The 27,715-nt window shown below is 36.7% G+C and overlaps 1 protein-coding gene across 1 annotated transcript; it reads left to right on the top strand.

Annotated features, from left to right (window-relative positions):
- The first annotated feature begins 17,510 nt into the window (after positions 1-17,510).
- On the top strand, positions 17,511-22,859 carry LOC145232691 (receptor-type tyrosine-protein phosphatase alpha-like). The gene is made up of 16 exons (XM_080097364.1): positions 17,511-17,533; positions 17,962-18,016; positions 18,334-18,474; positions 18,814-18,910; positions 19,138-19,340; positions 19,649-19,780; positions 20,220-20,359; positions 20,424-20,559; positions 20,795-20,895; positions 21,185-21,273; positions 21,334-21,407; positions 21,544-21,669; positions 21,739-21,855; positions 22,066-22,211; positions 22,557-22,692; positions 22,785-22,859. Exons 1-16 carry the CDS (start codon positions 17,511-17,513, stop codon positions 22,857-22,859), a joined length of 1,791 nt encoding a protein of 596 aa, XP_079953490.1.
- The last annotated feature ends 4,856 nt before the right edge of the window (positions 22,860-27,715 follow it).

Genomic DNA, 27,715 nt, shown 5'->3' with positions numbered 1-27,715 from the left:
AGGTTTTAGTACGTCCACACCTACAATTGACAAGTTTAGGAAAAATACATCTTGTTACCGATGTGGAAAACCTGACCACCTGGCACCCGATTGCCGCTATAAAAGAGCCACTTGCAAATTCTGTAAACGTATAGGCCATTTGGAAATTGTTTGCAGAAAGAAACAGGCGTCTGTTTCGCCTGTTCAACATGTAAATTCGCTACTTTCGATGAAGCCAGAAGCAGATTTCAGTCCGAAACTCGAGGTAACCGTCAGCATAAACGGTAAAGCTTGTTTGTTAGAGATTGACACAGCAACAAGCGGAAATTTCGTTTCTGTAAATTTCTGGAAGAAAATTGTGAAACCGAGTTTAAAGGAAACCAATCAGCGTTTCAACTCTGCAACGGAACATCTGGTGCCGATACTCGGCGCATTCCAAGCAGAAGTCAAACACGGGACAACCATATGTAGTCTTACGATGTTTGTCTCCAGAATGCCGCATTTAAATTTACTTGGTCGATGCGGAATCGAGGCGTTGCGCATATCATTGGACATAGTGAACGGATATTTTGTCCTTGTACAACTATAAAAGAATGTTACATTTTTACTGTAAAAAGCATTAACTTGGAACGCACATTTTTACAGCGACAATTTGCTTGCTTGTTCTTTTTTCCCTGCTTCTGCTACACGCTTGTGTTTTGACATTTTATTGTGACAAAGCGCCTGTCATGATTGATGGAGAAAACTCTAACGTCAAAATACAACAACGTGAATGATGAAAGTGAATTAAATTGTTGAAACGTCTTTGTCAAACAAAGTACAATTAAATCCTGAAATTTAAACTTGGATTATCAACAAGTTGGTACTTACTTTGATTGTGTTTATTGCATGAGATTTATTTTGTGATAACTTATGAATGTGAAATACCGTAATAATGATTTCTTAGCATGTTTCTTGGTGTACGTTGTTCAGCGTATTCGTTATAATGTGTTTGTGACACCTTTTCTGTTCGTTTAACAGAGCACCAATGCAACAAAACTGTTGAATGTACCCGTCAGGCAGGCAGTGTTGCGTTGGAGACAAATTAGGAAACCCTTGTGCGGTTGTCGGTGACATCCAGGCTGCTCAGACTTTGAAAAAAGTACGGTCACTACACGTATTACCAAACAACCGATAGACCGGTCGTTTTGATAACAAATAGACTGGTCGTTGTGATATCAAGGTCTAACAAAGGCTGTCTGGTGTCCAAATTGTTCAAAAACCTGTGTCGCAATAAAAGACACCATGCCTAAATTGTTCAAAACAACAATTTAACTTAGAATTATATTAATTTATTTTCTAACACGGGAGAAAAGGGTTTTAATTGTGTGTGCACTTTATGGTTTATTTCGTATCGACAGATACTTATAAAGTCAGACATTTGTTTAAAAATCGAAAACGATACGAATTCTATTCGAAAATATAATTTGAATTCTTTGTGTGGGCGATGTATGTTTTTTTGTAGTCGTCAGGTGTCGCCTCTGCGTTGTTTAGTTGCATTTGTTGACCGCGTTATAAACGTGACCGTCAATACAAGTAACGGCCTCCACACATTTGCCAACTGTTGGTTCACAAATTGCATGTACGCAGTTTCATATTACACTCTCCTAAGAAACCCACTAGGCGTTAATTTAATTGTTTCCGGTTCTTTCAAAAGAACAAGATTTTGAAACGGGTTCACTGAAGCAAGTTGAAAGGGAATGTAAAAAATACCTCAGCGTACATTTCTCGTCATTGCCTCTTTTTGAGACAAATACATTTACGGATTGGACATCTGTCAGGGATATCTTTACCGTGTACGTTCATATTCGCAGAAATTGTGACAGGCCCAAAAATGAGACAAATACATTTACGGATTGGACATCTGTCAGGGATATCCTTTACCGTGTACGTTCATATTCGCAGAAATTGTGACAGGGTGCTGTGATAAATTAATGAGTGGTACATAATTTGTAAATTTCAACATACCCAACTGAATGCTGAAATTTTATTCTTTGACACTGATTGCTGGATTCTATTAGCTAATCTGGGTTTCCAGTTAAAAATTATTTTTCTCCAAGTCGATTCTTTCAGTTGAAAGTACAAATCTTGTCAAATGGGAAATGGTGTTAGAAATTTATTGTTCAGTTGTTAATGTCCTAAACATTGGCTTTTGACTACTCTTTTTGCAACCTCTTCATCTATTACCTTTACAATAAAAAATTGGCGACCGTCAGAAACGCAACCCATACTTAAACATCACAGTCTGAAGACGGTTACAGTGTAATCAGTTTCTTAAGTCATCAATCCATTTCAAAACAAGATTACGATTTGACATTATATTGCTGCCGTGGTATAATGGCACTGACCCTCTATTGGCATACAAGGACCAAAACGGACCAAAACGTAAAACCTTTGCTTTGAACGCAATTTTAGTGAAACATTTTTTGCAGCCAGCACCCCTATAAAGTGTCAGATTACTCAATTAGGGGAATTTACCCAAGGCCTAAGTACCTTTGGTTTAGTATTTGTTACGAGTATTCTCAGGATTAGTTGAAGTTGAGTTTGGAAACAAACACTAAACTGAGACAAAACACATGGTCAAAATTTTTCAATTCCCCTCACTCATTTATTTAACATTACATACAAGGGGCATGGTTTTAAACTCAAATATCTTTTTACAGTTTTGTTACGAGAGCACTACAGTTTTGTAACTGCTATCACTAAAAAATGTTGTTTCATTCAGGTCGTCGACATTTAACGCCTAGAAGTAAAATACCGATTAAATACCCTTCTTTCGGTATTTGTTTTTAGTTTTGTTAGTAGTAGTTGAGTTTTGAAGTAAACACTACGCTGAGCCAAAACAAATGGTCAATTCTTTTCAATGACACCCGTCACTCATTTATTTTAACGTTACATACAAATTTAAAATGTACATACAAAATACTGTTGTCACAACACAAAATGGTAGGAGATACGAAATGATAACCATGTTTGTTGCTGTTAGCAGAATTTGGAATTTAAAATTAATTAGCGCCATTAACATTGTAATTAGAGGTCAACAGTTATGGCGTGTAAATAGAACGGCCAAATAACACACAGTAATATATACACAAACGAATGCATTGAAATAGGTGAATGTAGCGAGTTGTCAACATAAATTGGATAAAATCCTGTTGTGCGACCAATAATACGAAATACGAAAGAGGCATGATGTAAAAATAACGTAATAGAAAGTATGTCAACCAAAATTTGAATGGCAAATTGGTAACAATTTCAAAGCCATATAACAACATTGAAACAAATTTAAACGTAGCTGCTGCTGCTTTACGGTTTTCTATATGTACAACTTAATGTAGCGGCGAAAGGGAAATAATTTCAGCTTGAATGTCTGGCACCGAACCAAACACACACACGTGTTTTTTATCTAAAATTTATTTGACGCCAAAATTGTTTTGTGTTATATCCAGGTATGGTGTGTGACCGCCCCAACAGTCCAGTATCATAACATTTTAGCATATTTAGGTCATCCGACAAAAAGGGTAAGGCAAAACAATGAAAACAAACACTGTGCATGCGAAAACTGAAACAAATTCTATAAACATCTAAAGTTGTGTCTTTACGTCTTTTTCATTTAAAATTTGACATCCTTCTCGTTCGAACTTTCACCTTGGTGCTCAATTGAACTTTTACCTCCTACCAGGTTTGAACTTTCATCTCTTAATGGGTTTGAACTTTCACCTCCTACCAGGTTTGAACTTTCTTCTCCTTCTGGGTTTGCAGCGTTCTCCTGCAGCTCAAATCCGACATCAGCTTTACGCTTGCGTGTCAGCATTTCCTGTTTGAGGTCGCCACGCATGACGCAATACAACAGGAAGACGGCGATTCCCTGCGATCCATTTAACACGTTGTGGATGTACATGAACACCTCGTTCGAAATATTGTTGCCAATTCCTGTACAAAAAGAATTTTTGTTAAACAATTAAAACAAACAATGCAGGTACAATGATGTTAATATTTAAAAACGGAAAAGTTCAAACACACAAACATCACCTGTAACGAAGGCAAAACCCCAAGTACCGCCGAGCATGAGGAAGAGTAAGATAAAACTCCTTGCTGCTCTTAAGGAGTCGTCTGTCACTGCATCTTCACCTCTGTTTCGCATCTTCTTTGAGTTCAGCATCACATGGGTCGTTTTCAGCACAATCATGAAGTTGATCAAGAGGATGAGAGCAAGAGGAGCGACCACCGTTGTGAAAAAGATCGAAGTTCCAGGAGCCAACCAGCATCTGTCGTACTTGAGAATCGGAATAAATTCGTTACATTGCTTGAACGATGGTTGTGGCTTCATGTAGATACCGAGGGGCAACTCTACAGCTATGGACAAGCCTACTAAAAAAGCAGGAATAATCCAACCAATCAGCATGAATTTCCTGAGACGATTCGACGAATTCTGGTTGTAATACTCAAATGGAAACGATGTTGCCATGAAGAGACGAATTCCTTCAACCAGAAACCACATTCCTGAACAAAAACATGTCAGATTTCATGCAATGCGCCAACATTCGTGTTCTGTTACATTATCTCATTTCTTCACTAACCTGAACACAGCAACACATACTGATATGCTGCAGTGTGCATAACGCAAGCAACCTCATTCAAGACGGCAAGATCATGTGATATGTTGACAACGTGTAAGAGAAGAAGAGCCAGTGACAAGCTGATTTGAACCGGAACCCGATCTCCGCTGTGTTTCGATTTGTATAGGATTATTATGGTGGCAACCAGAGACATGATGGATGCTGATTTTGTCGTATAATATGCGACCTAAATGCAAAACGTGACTTACTTGGTTGTGTTTAATTTACAGTGACCTGCTTACCGTGACGCCCTTTGGTATTTGGATGGATTGGACAGCAAGCAGAACAGTGAACAAAGTGAGATGGTTGCATTTGCAAGTGACATTGCCTGATACGTTATCAGTAATTGTGACGCAACCACGATCGGAATACTTTTCTTCAACTCTGTCGAAGTAGAGACAGATTGGTTCCATTTTGTTGATAATAAGGTTTGCATTGTTGGTCTTTCCCAATTTGAATTTTTTGCAGACGGATTCTGGTGACATTGGAGATACGGTGAAATTTGCGTTTCCTTGAAGATGATTGTTTTCCTCGTTGCTGGTTGAATGGTTGCTGTGTGCGGGTTTCAAGCTATCTGCATTGCGACCAACAATATTAATAAAGGTGGTGTTCAATGCAGCTATGTACTTTGTTGTGGTTAGGGAACCGGCTTGGACCGGTTGAATCTGTACAGTTTCGTTTGTGTTTATCTTAAAGACATACACATCGATAACGACGCGTTGAACCCCGTTTGTCTGCAATAAGAAGGCAATCTTAGATGATCCCAACTGTAAAGTTGAGTTATATGTCTCCTGGTTGATGTTGGTAACAACGATGCGCAGTTGTGTTTCTCCATGTACGTAAGTGGTGCCATTGGTTTCAACATGATTTTGGGAAAAAGCTCCAATTAGAGTTTGAACGGATTCTATTTTCCGAGCATGTTTGAAATTCAAATTTTCCAATTGTTGCAAAAGTGACTGGGCTGCAAATTAATAATACGTCTTAATTTGTCTTTTTCTCACAATCGTGTATTAAATAGAAAATATGTTGCAAGCCATCATTTTTTATTTGAAAAAAAGTTATGTATTTGTCGAAACTTGATCAAAATTTTTACCTTGAGGAAAGCAATTTAATGGCGGATTCCCAAAAGTGGATATCGAATGATTAAAAGTGAGGTTGGCACTCAGCGCACCACCAAGCATCACAGTTACCTGAAACATGTAGGTATTTTTTAGTTACTATCAAGTTTTTAAAAACATTACGACATAAGAATCTTACAGTTTTTGGTAAATAACTAAAAAAACTTTTATGAATTACTCGGCTTGGTGAAACATTCATTGAACTTCGAGAAAATTTAGTTTGATTTGTGTAAGGTGACTGATCAAAAAACTTAAACTTGGTTCTAAGTGTAGAAAGTCTACAAACCAATTAAAATATTTTCTACTTTGCTTTGGTCCAAATAAACTACTAACAAAAACTTATTCAGTTACTGGAACTTCCATCTCTCTAACAAAAAAAAATAACACAAAAGTTTTCTTAATTTTCTCTTTTTATTAACGCAGGCCTATCAATTCAGGTACCTTATGTTGCATCAATAGAAACAATGCATAAAGGAAAATCAATCTGTTCGCGGGCACTTTTTACCTGGATGTTGTATAGGGTTTGGTAATCAAGGTTTCCAACATTAGTAGATAGATCGGTGTACATGGCGAATGTTCTAGAATTTTTTTCCAAAACATATATTTCCACCTGGTATCAAAAGACAAACAGACTTGTCACAGTAAAATGATTTGAATTCCTCGAGTATTGCTCAACAAACTTTACCTCAGCGTTAAGACCATTTAGGCTGCTGATTTGATCAGTCCATCTAACAAGCACAGTTGAAGAGTTGCATCGGAATGTTTCCACGGTTGTTACAACTACAAATAGTCACTGTCTAAATTAACAGTGCCTTAAAATCGATGAGCTAATGAATATTACTCACGTTTCACTTGGCAAGCGTAGTAAGCCGGTTTCCCACTGCAGTTCATGCTTGACTGCTCCCATCCGATCCCATAATGCAACGCTCCCTGCTGGCAAGTTGTGACGTCAGAAACAGGAAAGTTTGCTTGAGATCCGTCGCTCCAAAACCAACCATTCAACGACGTGTTGTAACGAGCTCCGATCAAAACGTTAAAGGCTGGAATTAAATTCGAAAATGGTATTAATACAACTTTACCATTTGTTGTCTTTTAAAACCTAACGCTCACTTGGTACCACAAACGATCCTCTATATTGGTCGAATCTGTCAAACGTATCATTGACACTTCGCAACTTGCTTGAATATGGGTGCCCACCGCTTTTATAGATAAATGTCTGACGTTTGCTTGTGTCCTTGTCGGAAAACAAGGAATACCGAAATGTCCATCCGTGCCCTTTGTAAAAGACTTGTTTTCGACTTACAAGGAAAAAATATAAAGTTAGTTGAAACGGAATGACAAACAACAAAAAAGAAAATAATGGTTTTGGAGCTGTTTGTTTGCGCATGTCCTAATATCGAATGCCAACACAACGAAACAATTCACGTCGTGTGTAAAAACGGCACGTAACGTATTTTGCGGTTGGGTTGCGGATGAACAGTTGTGGACAACACCCAGTTGTAGCCAAAAGGTGCAAACGAATTTTATCGGTTAGTTGTTTGTGAAATTTAGTTCTTTTTCTCGATGTTTCGTTACTTTTCTAATCCTGTAGTTGGTGTGCCAGTTTAAACCAAACTTTAGAGCAACAAAAACATAAAAAAATAGCAATTAAAACAAATTAGCAATTAAAACGTTTTTTTGTACATTAGAAAATGTTATCGAGGCAATATTTTTTAGCAAAACTGTGTGGCTCCATTAAACGTTGCCATTCGAAGTAAAGCTTAAATCTGGGACCTTGACAAGTTGTTCCGATGTTCACAAGCCACTTCTCCAAGTCCATGTTTCCTCTTCCGTAATTGCAGAAGTAAATTGGTTGGCCCAAGTTTTTAGGATTGCTGTTGAATAAAACGAGTGTTTTACGGTTACGCATTTATTTGCGTCAAAAGCCGTCACCTTTTGTACAAGTCAAAATACCACAGATGTCCAAGAGATTTCGTACTGGTCCAACCCTCTTCAATCGAGTTATTTGAGTATTTGTATCGTTCATTTTCATTTGTGCGGTAAAATATATAAACTCGCTGCAAATCTGAAACAATTTAGTATCGCTTTGTCTACATTGCAGTATTATCTTAAGGAATATAAAATCTAGTTTGAACTTGAATCCACCCACAGTAGCAATTTTCCGGTGATTACTGTTCTTACATCAATACAATTCAAAACCCTGACGATGCCAAAACTTTTTGGCGAAATATATATTCTGTGAAATACTGTGTACAAGTACGGTGGATTCTGTTTGGCCTAGGGTTTATACACTGGGTTTTGAATTATCTTAAGGAACGGACCGTACAGCCATGTCAACTACAAAAATTGTTGATTGTTTTGCAACAATGATTTGAATCAATTTGAATTTGAATCAAAAGTTGATAGAAGTTTGTTTAGCATTCGTTTTAAATTAACTGTCATGTTCCTAATGTCATTGTATTCCCTCAACCGAAACCTGTTGTGTATTTGTCTGTCATGAGTTGAGTGAGAGTAGCGTTGATCTGTGGGTGATCAGTCATTGCAAGATTTCCACCCAGCAAAGAACATTTCTCCTGTGCAGTGTTTGCATCCACAAGATCGTCAGATAAAATCAACACACTGTCCTTCACTGCTTTCAAAGTATTTGCGCTACCTGAACACGTCAAATTTAATTTTAATCATTATGTTAGGTGATTGTGTGAAAGCATTATGTTGGACTCTATAACTTATCCAATAGTATACTAATGACTAACAAATTAATTTGTACATTGTTCTGTTGGTGGATAAAACCATATAGCTACGTAATGTTTTCATAACATGGGGTAATTTACGTTCTGTTTTTACTTACTTGTGGCATAAACTAGCAACAAAGTAACCAAAACCTTGCCTAGAATATTTTTTGTCATCTCACTGTTTTATTCTTGCCGCCGAGAAACAAAAGCTTCCCAACAAAACTATTCCTGGTTGCAATTAAGCGTTGTCTGAATACTTGCACAGCAAATGTTTGAGCAACAAATTGTCTAATCTAAATGTATTCTCTTAACTTATGTAATGACAAATGCCAGCACTCTAACAGAAAAGCCCAATCCGTGGCTTCCAGCCTTTTTTGGCTTTAGAAAAAAAGGTAAGGATAAAGGTAAGGATAAGATAAGGATATTGCGGCACCCAGCGGCGAACCTACAACAATCGAACGTAGCAATTGCCAACCGACTATATCTTGTTGACAAATGAGAGAAATTTAAATCAGTTGTTTATGCTTTGCGATGCTGTTTAACAATGTAAAATGTAAAAATATCAATTCAATTAAATGTTAAGCAATTGTTACTTAACTAGAACACCTTTGAAGTGAATGTAATGTCTTAACATATTTCTTGTTTGTTTTTGGAAGAGTCAGAAATTCAAACATTCACATTTTCAATTCTTTAAAGAGAAGCGGCTTCTGCATTTTCTGCTTTTTATCTAACTCCTAAAAAAGGTTTAATTGGAAACAAAACTAATGTAACTGATTTTTGAAATAAATGGTCTTGTAGCCAACAAAAAAAATCTAGACGGGATTGTATTAAACTTGTTGCAAACAGTAAAGGCGAGGAAGGTGACAGGCGTCAATAAACAGCCATATAAGTGAACACATGAGTAAAACCAATGCATTTTTTTCTATGACTATGTCCTGTGTAATTTTATGTCACTGAGCCTTGCATTCGCCCTGATCTTTGGGGTTAAAAAACTACAACTAACTGTTGAACTTAGAAACAAACAAAACAGTGTTTAGTCTATAGTAATGTAACAGTGCTGCATCGTGATTTACATCAATCTTTTTGATTTCTTCTAGTCTGGATCTATAGTTTGTCCAACGGCTGCTAGAGAATTTGTTTGTTTGTTTTCTGTGTATTGATTGTCGCATGGGTATCTTCAAATCGTTCTCTTCTAGTTTATATTGTTTTCTATATGTGTGAATATCGAAAAAAACACTGGCGCGAAATTCAGAGAAAAAAATCCCCGTCGTAATTTTGTTTGGGTAAGGAGACGAATATTTTTTTTTCTCATACGTCTACACAGGCTTAGTGGTGTATGCGTCCAAAATCGAATCACAAGCACCGTTGCTTGCCTTGTATGTCCTCCACTGCTTGCGTGTTTTTGTAGCAACCTGATAGTGAAAGCTTGCGCGTTTTCTGTACAGTTTGAATAGATACCGATATTTGTTTGAATAATGCAAAACTTGTTGGGGTTAAAAAAAATCAGTATTTAAAGCTAAAATGGTACCACATATAGTTGTTTTGGCCAATGTAAAGGTCACAAAATATTCGATTTTTATCAACAACTTATTAAAGGTACGCATCCAATAATAAGTAACAGATCACATAAAAGCCCAAATCTTGTTTTGCTTATTGTTTATTTTAAGGAATTTTCAGGGAGAACTCACTGTTCTGCTTCGCAACAATGAACGTTCTTGTTAAAAGCAAAACAACCGGAAATGTATTATTCCAGTTGTACCACATTTTAGTCCCGGCCTTTTTATTATTTGAGAAACAATGTTTTGACAATCGTTGCTAAAATGTGTACAAACTTCCTACATCTTAGTACATCTGATTACTTTAAATACGACTTATTTCGACATAAAGTTCGATACTCTTTCTGCAAAACGTCGCAGAGGATTGTGAACCTAAATTTGCACCAACTTTTCGCCAATGCCATCTAATCTGCACTACTTACAAGGTTTAAATAGAAGAAAAAAATATGCAGTTAATCTTTTGTCTGACTTGAGAGTAAAATAATTTAAATGAGTAAATTTTCGATGACTTTGATTAAGTGAAATATTTTAACCCAGTAAAACTTTGGATGACCAACAAAGAACGATATGTTATAAAACTTACTTACAAGCAGTTAGAAAACGTAACAGTCACACTTCGGATTTTATGTGCGTTTGACGTTGACATATCTTATTATGGAACAAAAAAACACCATTTTTTGGTACATGACAACTTCGTTTCTTCCAAATAATACTCTTTACCTCAGATGCGTTTTTGTTGGGGCAATGTGCAAGATTGGTAAATTTTGTAAAACTACATAAGGATCTGTTCAAAAGTTATGATGTTTCGTTTTATTGAATTTTGAGTGCTAATACCCTACCCCTACCCTAATAGCCCTAACCGTGAGCATTTTAGAGATATACCGTTTGAAATGGCTAAAATGCTCTTGGCGCCACCGTTCAAAAATTAGCTAAATTATTGGTTAGCGGTGGGGTGTGTACTGTGTATTGGCTCTACATAGAGAATGACCTCTGTCGATTTCCGCCAGTTGGAAATTATTTCCTATTTCCGTAAATTAGATTTGATTTATTTCCGTAATTTTCGTCTTTTCCGTATTCCGTAAATTAGCATGTGGTTTCTTTCGTTTCCGTCATTTCCGTTTTCCGTAAATTAGTAATGTCCCAAATTTTGTTATTAAACAAAATATATTAGGAACCAACTCCCTTGGCATTAAGCCCTTTATGCAACGGGTGGCTTGCAGTCTGAATGATTGTTTCCGTAATTGCTTTGTACATTGTGTTATTTGAGTCAACGACTTCCACTATTATAGTTCACATGAAGGCCTTATACATGGGAAACACGAAGTTTGCGTTTGCAATTAATTTGATTGACAAAAAGCTGCACTCGGTGTTACATTTGTTTCTGTCTATTTACTACATATCAAAAAACGCACGAAACGGCACGTACGGCAAAAAAATGTTAATGTCGATTTAACGCTGTGAATAATGGAATGATAATGAGTTGCTTTCTTTGAGTGTAAATGAGTGATCATATACCTGATAATAAAATCAATGAAACAGATATTGACAACCACCAATGAAATAGTTCCATTTTTGCAAATATGTTTTTATCCTCTTACTATTGATCAACTTTGCATTAGAAAATCAATTGTATGTTACAAGGCAATAACTGTCCTCTGCCCAATCAGAAATTTATCTCTACCCCAAGTTTGTTTTATCCATAAATTATCGATCAGTCTTACATGGGCAGCTGTGATAATAAATCGCAACTGATTAGCCTATCATATTCAAATACATACTCACGTGATTTTGTCAACCAATTACACAATAGGACGTTGTTTTACGTCACAAAGGAACAATTTGTACAAGAGTGTGGTTACACACAAAGTTTTTCAAGTCTCCCAACAAAACTAATTTTTTTTATCTGATAAACTGTACAGTCTGTTTAAAGTTGTTTTAACGTTGTTCAAAAGCTATTAAAAACATTGCGCTTTTCGTCACCCGAAAGTTTGTTTTCTTATTGTGACGGACTGATTTGAAAAGTGGTACAATCGTTCAAATGAAAATGTTAACAGCCAAAGTAACAAGCAGTTGAATTTTACATGTTTATTTTAGGTGGCGAAAATTCTGTGGTTCGTTCTAACATATTATTTTATTAATATTCAGATATTTTCGTTTTCCTAAACTGCGTTAGCGTTGTACGTTGCTGATTGATTCATTTTCTGGTGTTGTTCGGTAATGTTGTTCACGTACGGTGGCAGTAAAGAGTTTTATTTCTGATGTCCTGGTGTTTAACTATTCCGTTTTGTTGTAGCCGCACTGGAAGACGGTACACAGTATAGTTGCAGCCTTCGGTACACAGTATAGTGCAGAGGAAAGTCAGGCCAAGGAAGTAATGTTTAAAACACAGAGGTTAGTAGACATTGTGTTTTTGCAGTGTTCTTAGCTCTTAGTTTCCATAGCACGAAATTTATCGCACGACCTGTTCACAAAAGGCGTATTTTTTATTTAAAAAAAAAATTGAGGGCACATTATGTAGAAGTGTCGTTACATATTATTGTTTTTAATAAATCGAAACTGACACGAGTGAACAGTGCTAAATTTAACTGCCCATCATTCAAAACAATGCAGTAGACTCGTATGACCTGTTGCTTTTAGTGCGATGTTCATATTTACCCAACATATGTAGACGAAGTTAAAAACACTTCCGCATTCTGATACATCAGTCCGTTCGACGTAAACAATAGAAGGAAGAAGCTTATTTGAAAGACAACGCAACAGGACTCACAGCATCGAGATGACAGATACGTTAGTGGATCGGTTTGGGGAAGCTCATAGATTCGCGCTTTGATTTTGACAGGACGTAGTTGCAGTAGACAAATTACCACCAACCAAGATGAAAACAATAGGACCAGTTTCAGTTACTATATTCTAAAGTAATTGTCTACGTTTATGCTGCATTTTTCGGCAGCGTTCGACTTATAAGTTTTAGCAATATTTATCTACTTGGACGACTTAGAACCGTTTGTGTTACTGAATTCAATTAAATTCTTATTTGCAAGAAATTTTTGCACAAAAAACGATCAAACAATAAAACGAGCAGAAATGTACAAACTGCCTTAGCTTAAACAGTCTACAATATGACAGGAAGCAATATTTTCATAATATTGCTATTGGTTTATTATTCAAAGGGACAAACAAACAGTAAGTACCACTATTTCCAATAATGAAAAGTTTTTGTTTTTTGTTCTTGTATTTGGAATCCGGGATAACAGATTGTCAAGTGAAAACGGTCCTCGGTTTTAACCATTGTGACTTTTATCTTGAATTTAGTAGCAATTATATTTAAAGTGACAATCAATATTCATTCAGAATCTCGTAAAAGCAAATTGATCAGCTTTTTCAAATTTTCTGGTCAAATTAAAGCAAAAAAAAAATATTACAGGTTGCAGAAAAACTTTTCAAGCAGTGAAGGACAGTGTCTTGATATTATCTGACGATGAAAGGAATGCAAACAATGCACAGAAAAAATGTGGATCGCTGGGTGGAAATCTTGCAATGACTGATGACCCACAGATTAACACAACTCTCACTCAACTATTGACAGACAAATACACAACAGGTTAAGATGGAAACAAGAAATTGAAAACACGAAAATAATTTCGGTGTTTGCAAAATATTAATTTTTGGATGAATATCATGCAATTTTTAAGAATTGTTTCAGATTTGCAACGTGTTTATGTTTTTTACAAACCTGATTATCAACAATACAAATACTCGAAAAGCCCCGTTGAAAATGGCACTTGGAAAAGTACAAAATCTCTCGGACATCTGTGGTATTTTGACTTGTATAAAAGGTAATAACATCTAATATTTACGAACCACTAATAGTCAACAACAAAACTAATTTAGAGAGAGTGATTAGTTTTTGTTGAAATTAACGTTCACTTTTGCGAATTGTGTTTTACATTTTTTTAGCAATCAGCAAAACAAAAGTAAAACTATCTTTTTTTGTGATGCATGGAGAAATAGACCTGATTACAAGTGGAGAGTAACTGTCAAAAAAACTTGTGAAGGCAAAGGTAAAGACGGAAATTGGAACGGTTTGTGTTCAGCAGCTAGTTTGTACATTAATATATTGCGTTTCAATTCTTTAACTTTTTTAATTAGCAACTACAATCATTTGAAAGCTACTATGGACTTAACTTTACCGGCCGCTACAATTAAAAAGCTAATTAATAAGGAACGTTGGTTAGAACAAAATACTGGATAAAATACCTAACATATTACTAACACCGACTTTTGTTAATGAATGCCGGTTTGTAGGGTGGACGTCACGATATACATTATTTGCTAGCAATGCCAGAAAACGCCAAAAAAGAATTTTTATTTATTTTGGTAAACGAAATGCATACAAACTACGAAGTGTGAATAAGACATACAAAAACTTCACAAAATTAAAAGGAACATTCCGAGCACCAGGTTTGTTTCTCTTGATTTTTAACAACAAAATATTAGCGATATTTCTTTGTAATATTGGAATCTGTTGTAACTTTTATGTCCAAAGATATAAATGTCATTATTGGAGCTCGTTACAACACATCGTTGCATGGTTGGTATTGGAGCGACGGATCTCTGGCAAACTTTCCTGTTTCCAGCGTTACAACTTGTCAGCAGGGAGCATTGCATTATGGGATCGGATGGGAGCAGTCAAGCATGAACTGCAATGGGGAAGTGGCTTACTACGCTTGCCAAGTGAAACGTGAGTAATTATAAGACAAGAATATTTATCTCAAAATAAACAATGCACATACAATCAACCATAAAATGCAAAAGAAAGGCCTACTACGCTTGTGAGTCATATTGCAAGTTGGTTGGCTGGAATTTAGCGCAAGTTAATAATAGGAAAAACAAATTGAACATCGTATGCATTTAATTGCAAGCCACGGTTCGGAAAGTTGTTTACCCCACAGTTTGTCTACATTTGAGGCCACAGAGTTTTTTGGGCGCCTAGAATTTGACCCCAAACCCAAAGATGGAGGCCCGAAGCCGAGTCGCTTTTTGAAAAGCCGGTTAAAACCCGAAAGTTTGTTTGACAGGTCCATACATGGCATTCCTACAATAAGTACGACTGAAAAGTATAACAGAGAAGGCATACATGATGGGCAAAAATTGGCAATGCCTTATACAGGACGTTTTAGGTTTGTTTAGCACGGTTGAGTAACGTTTTATCACACTCGAAATTTCATCACCAGCTGTCATACGAAATTTGATCATACGTCAGTTATCACCCGCTGCTTTATCATATGGCTATTGATCATTATGTCATTTTTTTACCCTAACCTTAACTTTATGAGATTCGTGGCACCGTTTGGCACCGGGTTAAGTCCAGCAACTAACTATTTATAGCTAGGTAATATTATCGATACAAAAGTTGCAGACAAATACTGTGAAATTAGGCCTCAAAGCTGTGCGATGGCGGTTTACAGTCATGCCCATATTACTTCTCCATCCCTTGGTTATGATTTAATTCGCGTTCCAATTTCGTCGTTTGTCTAGCCAGCAATTGTTGCCAAATAACAAAATAGCCAACTATACAACTATAGTATTGAACATCACAGCACGTGACTTAGAATCTAAGGCAGTGTTAAGTAAATGCGGTAGAAAAATTGACAGACATAGTGGATGAATATTCCTGTTGCTTCCAAGCAATAAAAACAAGTTAAACATACAGTGCAAATCGGCTGCTGCATTTTAATTAAACTTGTTATTTCACTTTTAGTCAAAGCTACAGTGAAGAGAGATGCAAGCAACGCTTCAGCTGTGGTGGTCAGGTGGACTGGACTCGATCAATTCATCAACAAACATAATCTCAGAGCAGTGGTAACATTTATCCAAAGCAGGTTAATTTTGTATAGATTGAGAAATGTGTTGTACGTAGGTTGAAATCCATGTTTTGGTACTGAACGAAAGACATACAACACCGTATTTAGATGGATCGACCACAATTGGAAACCTAAGTTTTAAAACAAAATATCAATTAAAGGTATTTATGTCAAAAATTGAAACATTTCTATTATACATGACAGGATAATGGTAACCATCGACATAAACTAAAACAGCAACAACACGAAGTAGTCCAACAGCGTAATAGGCGGAAATTGTGCAGAATTATTAAAACAACATTTAATTCACAGCTCACTGCAATTCTCTCTGGTTGCGTTAGATCTAACGTCTCCTTCACACTTGACTTCACAACATTTCCTAACCCGAGTTGCTATCCTTCAGGTAATAAATACATTATTTGGTTGAAATTGGTAATTTGACATTCTTTTTTCAATTTTGCGACTGTGCATCAACAGTTGTTACCAACGCAACGACTTTTGAATGCAACGCCTCATCAGTTGTTGTCAGTTGGACTGGACTTGACAAGTTTATTAACAAAAACGGATTAATTGCAAAGGTGAAGGTGTTACTGTTAACACATCAATTTTTTGAGTCTCAACAAACATTTTATAACTTTTCGAATTTTTGCCTCGTTACAAACCTTTATCATCCGCAATTTATGGGTAAAAGTTCATAAAAAAATAATTTCAATACTTGAGTTAAATGTGCTCAGGTTGAAGTTTTCACACCTGCGTTGAAGGAGAAAATCCACGTCAAGTATTCAGACAATTCGGCAACTGTACGACGTTTAGCGCCTTCTACAGTCAATATTATACACGTAAGTGAGTTCCATGCTTATACGAGACATGAGTAAGACTGTTTGCTCACCATATTTTTTAAAATAATGGCTATAAGTCCATCTTATTACATTCTAAGCAGTAATGCAAGTGGTGTATCCGCTTAACGTGTTTGTTGTTTTAATTGTAATTAGATAACCACACGCATATCGAAACCCTTTCAGTACGCCACATGATGATACTGTGACGCATAGCTTTCTTCCGGCAATTGTAAACTCCAATTAATAACGATGCAGGTTTTTCAATGTTCGTATTAAGTATCACCAAGCACTGTTTCAAACAAACCCACCCTTTCTGCTTCAATATTGACTAAACAAAACAAATTTGTCCTGTTATTTATTCCAGGTCACAGTGATTGTCAGTGGTTCAATCAACACAAACATCACATCCAATCTGACAGTAAAAACTCCCGGTAATCCCCCTCAAAGCTGCTATTCCATAGGTAAAAGGCGTGTATCGTAAGTTCACTCATGTGTCGTAAAATTGTATTCCTAAACACAGAAGGCTTCGTGACATTTGATTTGGATGGTAACAAAGTGTTGTCGTAAGCACACATCCATTTTCAAAACAGGTTTTTGCATCTTCGATCACTTACAGCTGCACAAGTCCTATAAAGCAGTGCTCCTTGTGTAACAAACTGTTTTGTTTAGATAATCTAAATGCGACTTCAACGAGTGTTGGAATGATTGCTGGTCTGGTGATCGGGCTGTTGTTTTTGGTGCTTGTCATTGTTGCGCTGGTGATCATGTTTTTAAGACGAAAACACAGGTATTGCTTGTGATGAATAATGTCATTTTTTCGAATGACGATCTGCTGCAGTTCAAAATTTCCGAATGTATGTGTAAATATTGACTTTGAAAATTTTGAGATGAGGTGATTTTTATCACCACAAATAGATTTTGCCAATGAAATGCATAACTATTGTGACCTTAAGTGCATTTTTTTGTTTGCAGTACTTCCTGAAATTTATTCCCTTTGTGCATGGCTATGTTTTAGTAGACCCTTGCAGACTTAATAGGGATGTTGATATATACCCGAAACTCACACTTAACCGAAGGTGCATAATAGTTCGTGATTGGATAAAAAGTTTGAAAGCCTGTCAAAATAGCATGAATGAAAAACCTGCGCTTAAGTCATGCTGGTCGAGAGGGTAATGCACAATGAAAGTGAAATTGAAGTTCTATTGTGCTTTATAGGCTTGGAACGGATCAACCGAGTCATGCGGGAGCTCAGCAACCGTTAAGACTTGGAATTTTAGGTGATGTCAAAATCGTATGTTTTTTATTCTCACTGACACATACATATTGACGTCAGAAAGGGGTTTAATTCACACTTTTTCTATCAGGGCCGGCTACAAATCGTACTAGACTGATGTGTCAACTTTAAATGTGGAGTATCATACGATCCCGAAATGCATTCCACAACTTTTAGTGAAACTTGACACAATTTTTGTTTGTTTGTGTTACTTTACTAAAAAGGAAATAAACTGTTTGGCTAGGATGATCTTTTACCAAAATGTTTTCTCGGTATAAGTCGCGCAATTTAATCTAAATTTATTGATTTTTTACTTTTCAGCGCCTCAAGTTGAAAACCAAGTTCACGAACACCCATTTTCTGAAACCGCGGCGTTCAACTGCAGAGTCAGCAAATTGTTTGACTTGTACAAGAAAAGCGTTGAGTCAGGATCTCTTTTCTCCGACGAGTTTAAGGTTTGTTACTGGTTTAAAGTTTGTTAATCGAATTCACGCAGCCGAAGCAGGAAGGTTTACACACAGACTCTACGTCACAATCGAAACCAGGAAACGTCACAAACAATAGAATGACAGATGACCCCAAATCGTACGAGAAGGGGATAATAATTGATGCAATCAGGCGTTTTCATATAGCACAAAAAATAACACAAATTTACAGATATATAGTTTTTACTGTGTTGTCACTTGAATCAGTTTTAACACCAAGTCATGTGCCACTTTTCCCCACTGACATGTAACATCAAAATGTTGCTAAAGTATTTCAACCATTTCATATTGGGATATTTGCTGTTCTAGAAAATCGAAAACCAAAGCAAAAACAACGAGAGAACAAGGGACGTGTCGCAGTTGCCGCAAAACGCTGTGAGAAACCGGTACAAGAATATTTTTCCTTGTAAGTAAAAAAATGTAAATGAACAAAAGGGTATTTTTTTCACCGAAGAAGAAAAGCAATGACAATAAACGCTAATCAGCAAAAATGTTTTGTTAATGCTACCAACTGTCTGTAATTGTTAAGAAAAAAATCAGGCACCATCTGAACCAAAAACTAACAGATTTCAGATCACATTATCTTATGGAAACATATTCGGCTGTTAGCTTCTTGTTTTGTTTGTTTAATAGACGATCATGCTCGAGTGGTTTTGCAAGGAAGCGTTGGAAACGATTACATCAACGCCGCTTATATACCGGGTTACGATAACGAGAGGAAGTTCATCGCCACTCAGGGTCCGAAGAAGGAGACAATCAACGATTTCTGGTTGATGGTTTGGCAGGAAAACTCCAACATCATCGTAATGCTCACTGGTTTGAGGGAAAACGGAAAGGTTGGTTAACCCCCTTCATTTTTCGCTAATAAAAATTAAAACAAAAACACCAGGGCACTGTGGATAAATCAAGGAAGTGTTCAGTGAGTAACACACTGTGGTGTAATTAATGACCAAATTGTCATCAGGATAAAGCGTAGCCATACTTGATTATCGAGTAATATACATAACTTTTAAAATGCTATGATTGGTTACTACAACTACCACATCATGCCACATGAAATATGTTTAACCCATTATACGGAAATGCAAGCAAGCGTAAATTAACATACAGTTTGCACTAACGTTGTGATCTTTGTTACGATCAGTCAAAGTGTGAGCAATACTGGCCCGACGTTGAATCTGAAAGGAAATTGTCGCCAGGCCTCACAGTTCGAACACAACTTGAAATAACCATCGGTGGAATCGTTCAACGACAGTTTGTTTTAATTACAAACAGGGTAAGTACAAATAACAAACCAAAATGTAGTCTGACCAGCGTAACAAGTTTGGCAGGCAAAAACAGTTTGGTTCATTGAACACCAAAGCTTGGAATACCACGAGGCTTGCCCGTTGATTAAGTGCACTGAAATCTGATCTTCCAATCAGGGTTTCGGCGTAAAGAAAAAAGGGAGGAAATGAACGCAAACGAGCCGCAGCAAATACAAAGCGGCTATCTTCTAATATTTCTTTGAAATCCACTAGTTTGAGATTTGATAAACTCTTAAGTTCTGACATGACCATAACCTAAAAACCAGTTTCTATATTTCCATATTAAGTAAAGTATAAACTGAACACAGTCTAATGCGAAAGTGGATGAAAGGAATTGTTCTGGAATTCCTGGTGCGGTGACGAATAAAAAAAACAGTCTATTATAAGTTATGCGAGTATGTTTTACAGGAGCAACGAACCATAACACAGTTGCAGTTTACAACTTGGCCCGATCATGGGATTCCAGTAACTACATCCAACATGATCCACCTACGTAACATGGTTGATGATTTGCAAAACACAAATGCTCCAATCATTGTGCACTGCAGGTAAAAAGACTTAATCAACCCTATGTTATTTGATCACTCAAATGAAGCATATGTTTGTATGCAGTGCTGGAGTGGGACGCACAGGAACTTACATAGCGATGGACACTTTGTTTCATGAACTTGACGACAAAGGGACAGTTGATGTGCCACAAACCGTGTTAAGAATGAGAGAGAATCGAAAAGACATGATTCAAAACTCGGTAAGCTGATCGTCGCTCTAATTACACTTGACGATACATTAATCATATACACCTAACCGAAAGCACATCGGGCTTTAGTTGGCTTGAAGTTATGAATCGGCTTGACCATAATTGTACTATTGGTATGTATTTTTATCTACTATACACAACTTGACATTGATAAAAGTAAAGTTATAATGTAAGCAACTAATTCCAGTACACGTAAATTAGTTTCAATAGCGTATATTTTATACAGAAACAATACATGTACGTCTACAAACTGCTTATGGAGCGAGAAAGTTTGATGAAAACAGATAAAGATGTGACAGAACTACAAACGATGACTACAAGTGAAATGTAAGTCAATTGTTACTTTTTGTTAGCTTGCATACAGGGCATTTGCCTTTGCAGTAATTGTATTTTCTTGTATCGTTGTGAAGCGACTTGCACCCAAACAGTTTAGTAGTACATTGCCCGTTCAGATATTTAAGCATTTGACCCACCAGTTAATAGGTGAAAGTTTTATTATGGGACTTTCGCTACGTACAGTATAAGAGAATGCGACATATGATTGCTTACGCATATTATACACATTCTGTTCTGATTAGGAATTTCTACGTTGAAACACTAAAGATTTGTGTTCTAGTAAGAAAATGCAAGACAAAGAATTCAACACGCTGTCATCGTGGAGATTTGGGGAAGAATGGCAGGAAAATCACCCACAGCTGAGAACATGTAAATAGTTGACTACAAATCTTTCATATGTTTTCCTATCACACACAACATTGTTTTTAGACAAAAACACATCAGTCAAAGTTTACGACAAAAAGAATGAAAGTATGCAGCAATTAGATGCTTCATATATCCAGGTGATAACTTTCGAGATGTGATTTTTTTCTGGTACCAGAATGCTTCAAATGTATTTGCCATTTAACTAAACCCAATAAGGATCAATCAAATGCATTTTTGGTTGTTGGCAATCAAATGCAAGATTTCTCTTTACAGGAACATGACTCTTCAGACCTCATAATCGCTGCAAGAAATCCTGCTCCAGGAGAAGAAGAAAACTTCTGGAAGATGATCGTGGAGAGAGGAGCTTCACTTGTCGTTGATTTAGACAATAGCATTCAAGTAATTTTGACGTTTCGCATTTTCCTATAATAGCCGTACTCTATATTATATACCATACATCGTTTTCAGATTCCAATCAATGCAGCTTTACAATATGAAGACATTTCGGTTTCTGTACGTGAAGTGAATAGTTTCAACGTTCACAATCTGATAACTGTCAACGTCTGGTCTGCAACCAACGCCTTTGTAAGTTAATAACTTCCCGACAACATCGATTGTATTACTATTTCGAGGTGGAGAGTTAGTATTTTGTCAACAATTTTTTCTTACACTTTTTTACAATAAATTATTACGTATCTTACAAACGAATTACTATGTTAACCAAACTAAGCTTTTCTTTATTTTGACAAAACTAATTGTTCACACAAAATTGAGAAAACCCCTATTTGGTGTCAGGCTGCCCAGCAAGTAATGCTTTTACAAGTCATGGGATGGAGTGACGTGGAACAACCTCCGAAAGAAATGGACTTCATCAAAATTATCGAGGAAATACAACGACTAAAGACCAAACAGAATTCCAAATGTGTGTTGGTAGGATGCAGGTAATGTTTTACTTGGATACCACGTCTAACAGTTTGTTTGTGAAAACGCACAACAACTAATTAGAGGCGATATGCCGGGGTATGCCGGTCTCATAAAGATGTTGATATGAAAAGGCGAGTGGAAGAAAAGTCCAAACTCAATAAATTTCGGATTTAAATCCGCGACAGAAGCTCATTAGGAGCTTAATTACGCTTTACTGTTGTCAACAGTAATTGTTTTTCTTGCGAATTTTTAAACAAAATTGGATATAAATCTGAGCAGAAAAACTCCTGTTGAACCGCCTTAACTAAGTGTAATTTTACACTTTTGAAATACCGGATTCTAAAATAATGATGTGTTTACAGCAATGGATCAACCAGAACTGGGACCTACATCGCTCTGGTGAATATTCTCGAACGTTTGAAGGCACAAAAGCGGGTGGATGTATTCCGAACTGTGAAAGACCTGAGAGATATGAGACCGAATATGGTCGACAACAAGGTAAAAATGTTTTTAAAAAGTTTTCTGTTTCGCAATGGAAAAAAAAACACTACTATCCAGTGCGTATTCAAATAATGTTTTGGTTATTACAGGTACTCTACAAATACTGCAACTCTGTTGTCATGCAATATCTTTCCGATTTTGACACTTATTCAAACTTCAAGTGAATTATAGGCATTTATGGGCCACTGTAAACTGTTTACTGTGATATATATATATATATATATATATATTTTAAATGAACAATTTTTTATGTACTGAAGTATTTTTCAATGTAGGCCATTTCTATTTTCCAGTAATAACGCTTTTTCATTCTTTTTTTTGTAATTTCTAATGCATGTGTTGGTCGTTTATGCTTTGTTGAAATTTATCGATCTAAGACAGTGGTTCCCAACCTTTTTTGTTACACTCCCCCCTTCGCCCATTTTCGAACTATTTATTCCTCCCCATAAGAAGAATAACAAATATAACATTAAAAATTAAAGCATTTTGAAATAGACCTTATAATTATGGTCCATTCAGAATCCTTTAGAATAGACCTTATAATGTCCATTCAGAATCCTTTACCAAATGTGAACCGGGTCCAAATTATACTAATACATAATAATGTAAAAACAAAAATATTCTGTAACATTTTCAATGTAATTTTTTTGCAGTTTTTATGAAATTCCTCCCCTGAACTCATAAAATTCCTCCCTGGGGAGAAACTCCTCCCCGGTTGGGAACCACTGATCTAAGATTTCACTCGTGGGTAATTTTTCGGGGGACTAATATCGAAATGCTTTAAGGATCAAATTTGAATGCAAAAATTTAATGCAAAAAAATGCAAAATCAGTGTGTGTAAGAAACTTGGAATTCGAAAACTACTGTTTCATTTTTACACAAACGTTTGTGTCTTGATATTCGCATGCAACAGTTTCGTGGCACAAACGTAATGTAGTTGTTCATATTAACCTAATCGTTATGAAACTTATTGTAACAAACCAGAAAATTGGTTGAATGACATTTTATCCCACGACTACCGCATATCCGTAGCCACCGCCTACTAGTGTGGCAAACAATATGTTGGCCACACCAAAACCAATTTTCCACACGTTGGAAGGCACATAGCGCAACTGGAAAAACGTTTGACCATACGGCAAACAACGACTAGAGCGCGCTCTTGCGCCACTATGCGGGTCCACATACTGCTATACTCTGTTACAAACCGTTAATAAACCGGTGTTGTGTTTTTTTAATGGAACTTGTCCGAATGGTCCGGCGCGCCTGACCCATTTACAGACATAAAAACCCTGATCAGGATTCGTCCCCGGGAGTGCCCTGGGTTCGAACCCATGAAATAAAAGAAACAAAATAATGTTTGTTTTTTCCAAATGCCACCAGTAATTTTTTTATATTTATGAAGATAAACGACTTAATAAACCGAGGTCGAAACTGTAGCGGTTGTGTTGTGCATGATATGCATTTTCTTGTGTGCCACTTTCATGCCCAATCCCGCAATGACCATATATTGCTCATTGCTCAAAAAAATGGCGGGGGGTATTTTGACTCGCTAGCTCAAAGGCTGCGAGGAAGTTAAAATGTATAGCAACCAAATCCCACTGCATTGACAAATCGTGTTCGGACTTTGTAATATTTCCTGTCGCAGTTAATTAGGATGCAGAGGCGACTTTGTGATCTGGTGTTTGCGCGCTTTAACCGTATGTTTTGTACCGCGCTGTGATTGGACGTTACTTTCTGTGGAAATTTGTGCAAGAGCCAATGGCCAGAGCATAGTTGTGCAGTTTAATGCCCCGTGTTATGAATAGATAAAACGCACCGCTAATGTAATTTGTCACAACAGTTTTAGCCCAATAGCAGTTAACTTAATTTGCTTGCTGTCCAAAATGGTTACTTTAGAGTAATGTGTTTGTTGTTAGTAGAACTTGAAATTATGAGTAAAGGTTGTTATTATTACTTTCTAACGACTTGTTTTGTTTCTTAAACCTTCTATTTGAATAAGCATGTTGATTGAATAAACAAACTGAGGTGCAAAACCAATGTTGATCGAGACTCATGACATTGATTGATGAAGAAAACTCAGAAAGTGAGGACGAAAGTACAGGTAGCCTTTATCTACCACACGTAATACCACTTGGCGTGCTACCGCGCCGTCCGCTGGTTTTCTACAGAAACGTATACAGAGACTGGTGCGCTAGACTGTTTGTTCTAGCAGACTATTTTGAACTCCCGCCTAGGGAAGAATTCATTGAAAGTGTTTTGACTAAAGACATTGCCGTGCAAATAAGTTCATTCAATACCAACCGAAGGTATATTACCACAACGTATAGCTTCAATCAACTAATCATCAGAGATCCGGACGAAGCTGATCGTTATCACGATCTATACGCTATACGTAAATTTACCAACATAAGCGCTGTGTTGTTAGCAGGTTACGAAGGCCATTTACTACACCTTTGTACCCACAAAACTATTATTCAAATTATCATCATACCTCTCAAAAGGTAAATTAAGTGTTTGTTCTACGTCCTAAATTTTTTTCGCTTTCTGTCAAATACACTCCATCATGTGTTGATCACGGCAGATTCATTACGTTCTCTCTTTTTGCTCGTTTCGCTTGATTTTCAAACATGTTATAATTTATTATGTTGAGCACCGCCAAAGTGCCTCTACTAAAACAATGGTTGCTTTGCGGGGCTTGTGAATTCCTAATGTTGCTGACAAAGTATTGTTTGATTCGCCGTTTGTCATGTTTTTAAACATTGAAGAGGGTCTAGAAAGAATTGAGCAAGTTTACTGAACATATTGCAACTGAAACATATCCTGGTTTCTCATAAAGCTGAAGTTTGAACACAGAAATATGGGGCATATGTCGCGTACAACTGCGAATTTTGTTTAGACTGCATTTGACAAATATTGCCCAGACAATTTGCAACGTAACTAAAATACTAAAAAAAATTATTTTGGTCAATCTGCAATAATTAGAACGCTGAAAGTCCTATTTCAAATATTCTTTGTGTGGTTTAGCATCTACTATGTAGCATATTGGGAAGAAAATGCTTTTGGATTTTAAGAGACAATTTCGTCATGTTGGAAACCACTGAACCGAGTGTTGCAATTATCAGGCATGTGTTACGTTTTCTTCCTGTTACTCTATACCAACATATTAACGTCGAGTTGACAAAACAATATAAACCCCGGCATGTCATCTTTAGAAACCCTCGACTTACTGAGGTTGCGATTATGTGGGAAATCGTATTGAGCAGGTCGCAAGGCTGCCATATTGTGTTCCATTCCTTCATTTTTACTGTCTGATCCCATTTCCAGGTGGACGGTCTTGGGAGGGCGAAACACTGCCATCTGGTGTCAGCGAGTTTCCTTTTTCATTTACTCTTTTAGAGAACTCGCCATGTTCATTTAAAGATCAGCGAATGTCCGATGCCATAACATACCTATTTAGCATACACTGCGTTTCTTTGGCATGAACTTTGTCTTTTCGTTCCTGGTTGCGTCGGTAGGGTGCGCTGCACAATTTACGCAAAGTTTGACATTCCATCGGGAAGAGATATCTCTACAAGGAAAATATTCACAGTGGTGCCTAAAACAGACCTTACGAAAGACCCACAGGCTAAGGCAATGGTTCCCAAACTTTTTCATATTTTTTTCTAAACGGTCCCTTTGCCGTTTTGTCGAGGGCTCGCGGTCCTTAAGCCTAAATGTGTATTTCATAAAAACGAAAGTTGATTGCAGGATTTTAGCTAGTTGTGCAAAATTGCGCATAAAAATCATCGAAAGACAGCATGTGACATCACAAACAGGATAAAACCATTACGATTGTTACGATCTCAATTCTACTTCGATTTAAACTCATTTAGTGGCACAAACTGACGCCAAATAAGATTATAGAATTACTTCAAACGCTTCGCGGTCCCCCTAAAACTGCCTCACGGACCCCTAAAGGACCGCGGACCCCAGTTTGGGAACCGCTGGGCTAAGGTAATGTTATGCTAATCAAAACAAGGTAATCAAGATACAAACTATCACGAATTCAAAAACATCAAATGTAAAGTCAGGTACATTAGCAAATTTTAACGCATAGAATATGCCAAAAGTTTTTTTTTTCACGGGGTTCGAACCCAGGACTCTCCCGGGGACGAATCCCGATCAGGGTTTTTTATGTCTGTATATGGGTCAGGCGCGCCAGACCGTTCGGCCAAGTTCCTGCCCATGCCGAAAGTTTTCAAAAAAAGCAGGGAATTTTCATAGGGCGCCCCCTGTTGGTCCAAGCTTCGTGTGACAAAGGTGGTTACGTCCCCGGTGAGGTCATCAACATATTACTCACCTTCAAGAACGAGATCGAATATGACGACACTGCGGTCAAGGTCAAGTTGAAACAAGTAAGTTGTATGTTTTTAATGTAAACTTTTTAAATTGAGTGCGTTTTTGTCTGGTGTTTATTTCGCTGAGTATTTCCCAAAGAGCCATACGTCGAACCCACAAATCCAAACTCTAAATACGAAATAATATTTAAATTAATTTGATCTGATTCCTTTCCCAACTACTTTGTTAATTTTTTGCACTGAAACATCCAAGGCTTAAAATCTCAAATGGTTATAGCCGTTGTTTCATGACAATTGTTTGTGCAATTTGCGTTAACCGAAAACAATCAGATGACCAACACTATTTTGTTGTAGCACAAAACAGTACATTTGCTATTGCGATTGTCATAAATCTTTCGCAAATATTTGTAACTTAGCACATTTTTTTTATCAAGTATGGTTATTGATTCAAAATTTTAACTTGTTTGTGAACAAACAGATGTTTCTCGAGAACCCCAATGGTCACAATCTTATTCTAAACTCAAGCAAATGTGAAAGCTCAAATTATGAATTATTACAAGTAAAATACATTTTTAGGAATTGAATTGGAGATATTGTTAGTTTTTTGTTTGGCCTCTTTGCTGTTATAATAACTTACATCAATATTGTGCAATAGCGAAGTTTGCTTTGTATGATATCAGAGC

Source organism: Phallusia mammillata, chromosome 1 (genome assembly GCF_965637545.1).
Source record: "Phallusia mammillata chromosome 1, kaPhaMamm4.hap1.1, whole genome shotgun sequence".
NCBI lineage: Eukaryota > Metazoa > Chordata > Ascidiacea > Phlebobranchia > Ascidiidae > Phallusia > Phallusia mammillata.
This window is presented reverse-complemented; position numbering and strand designations above follow the sequence as displayed.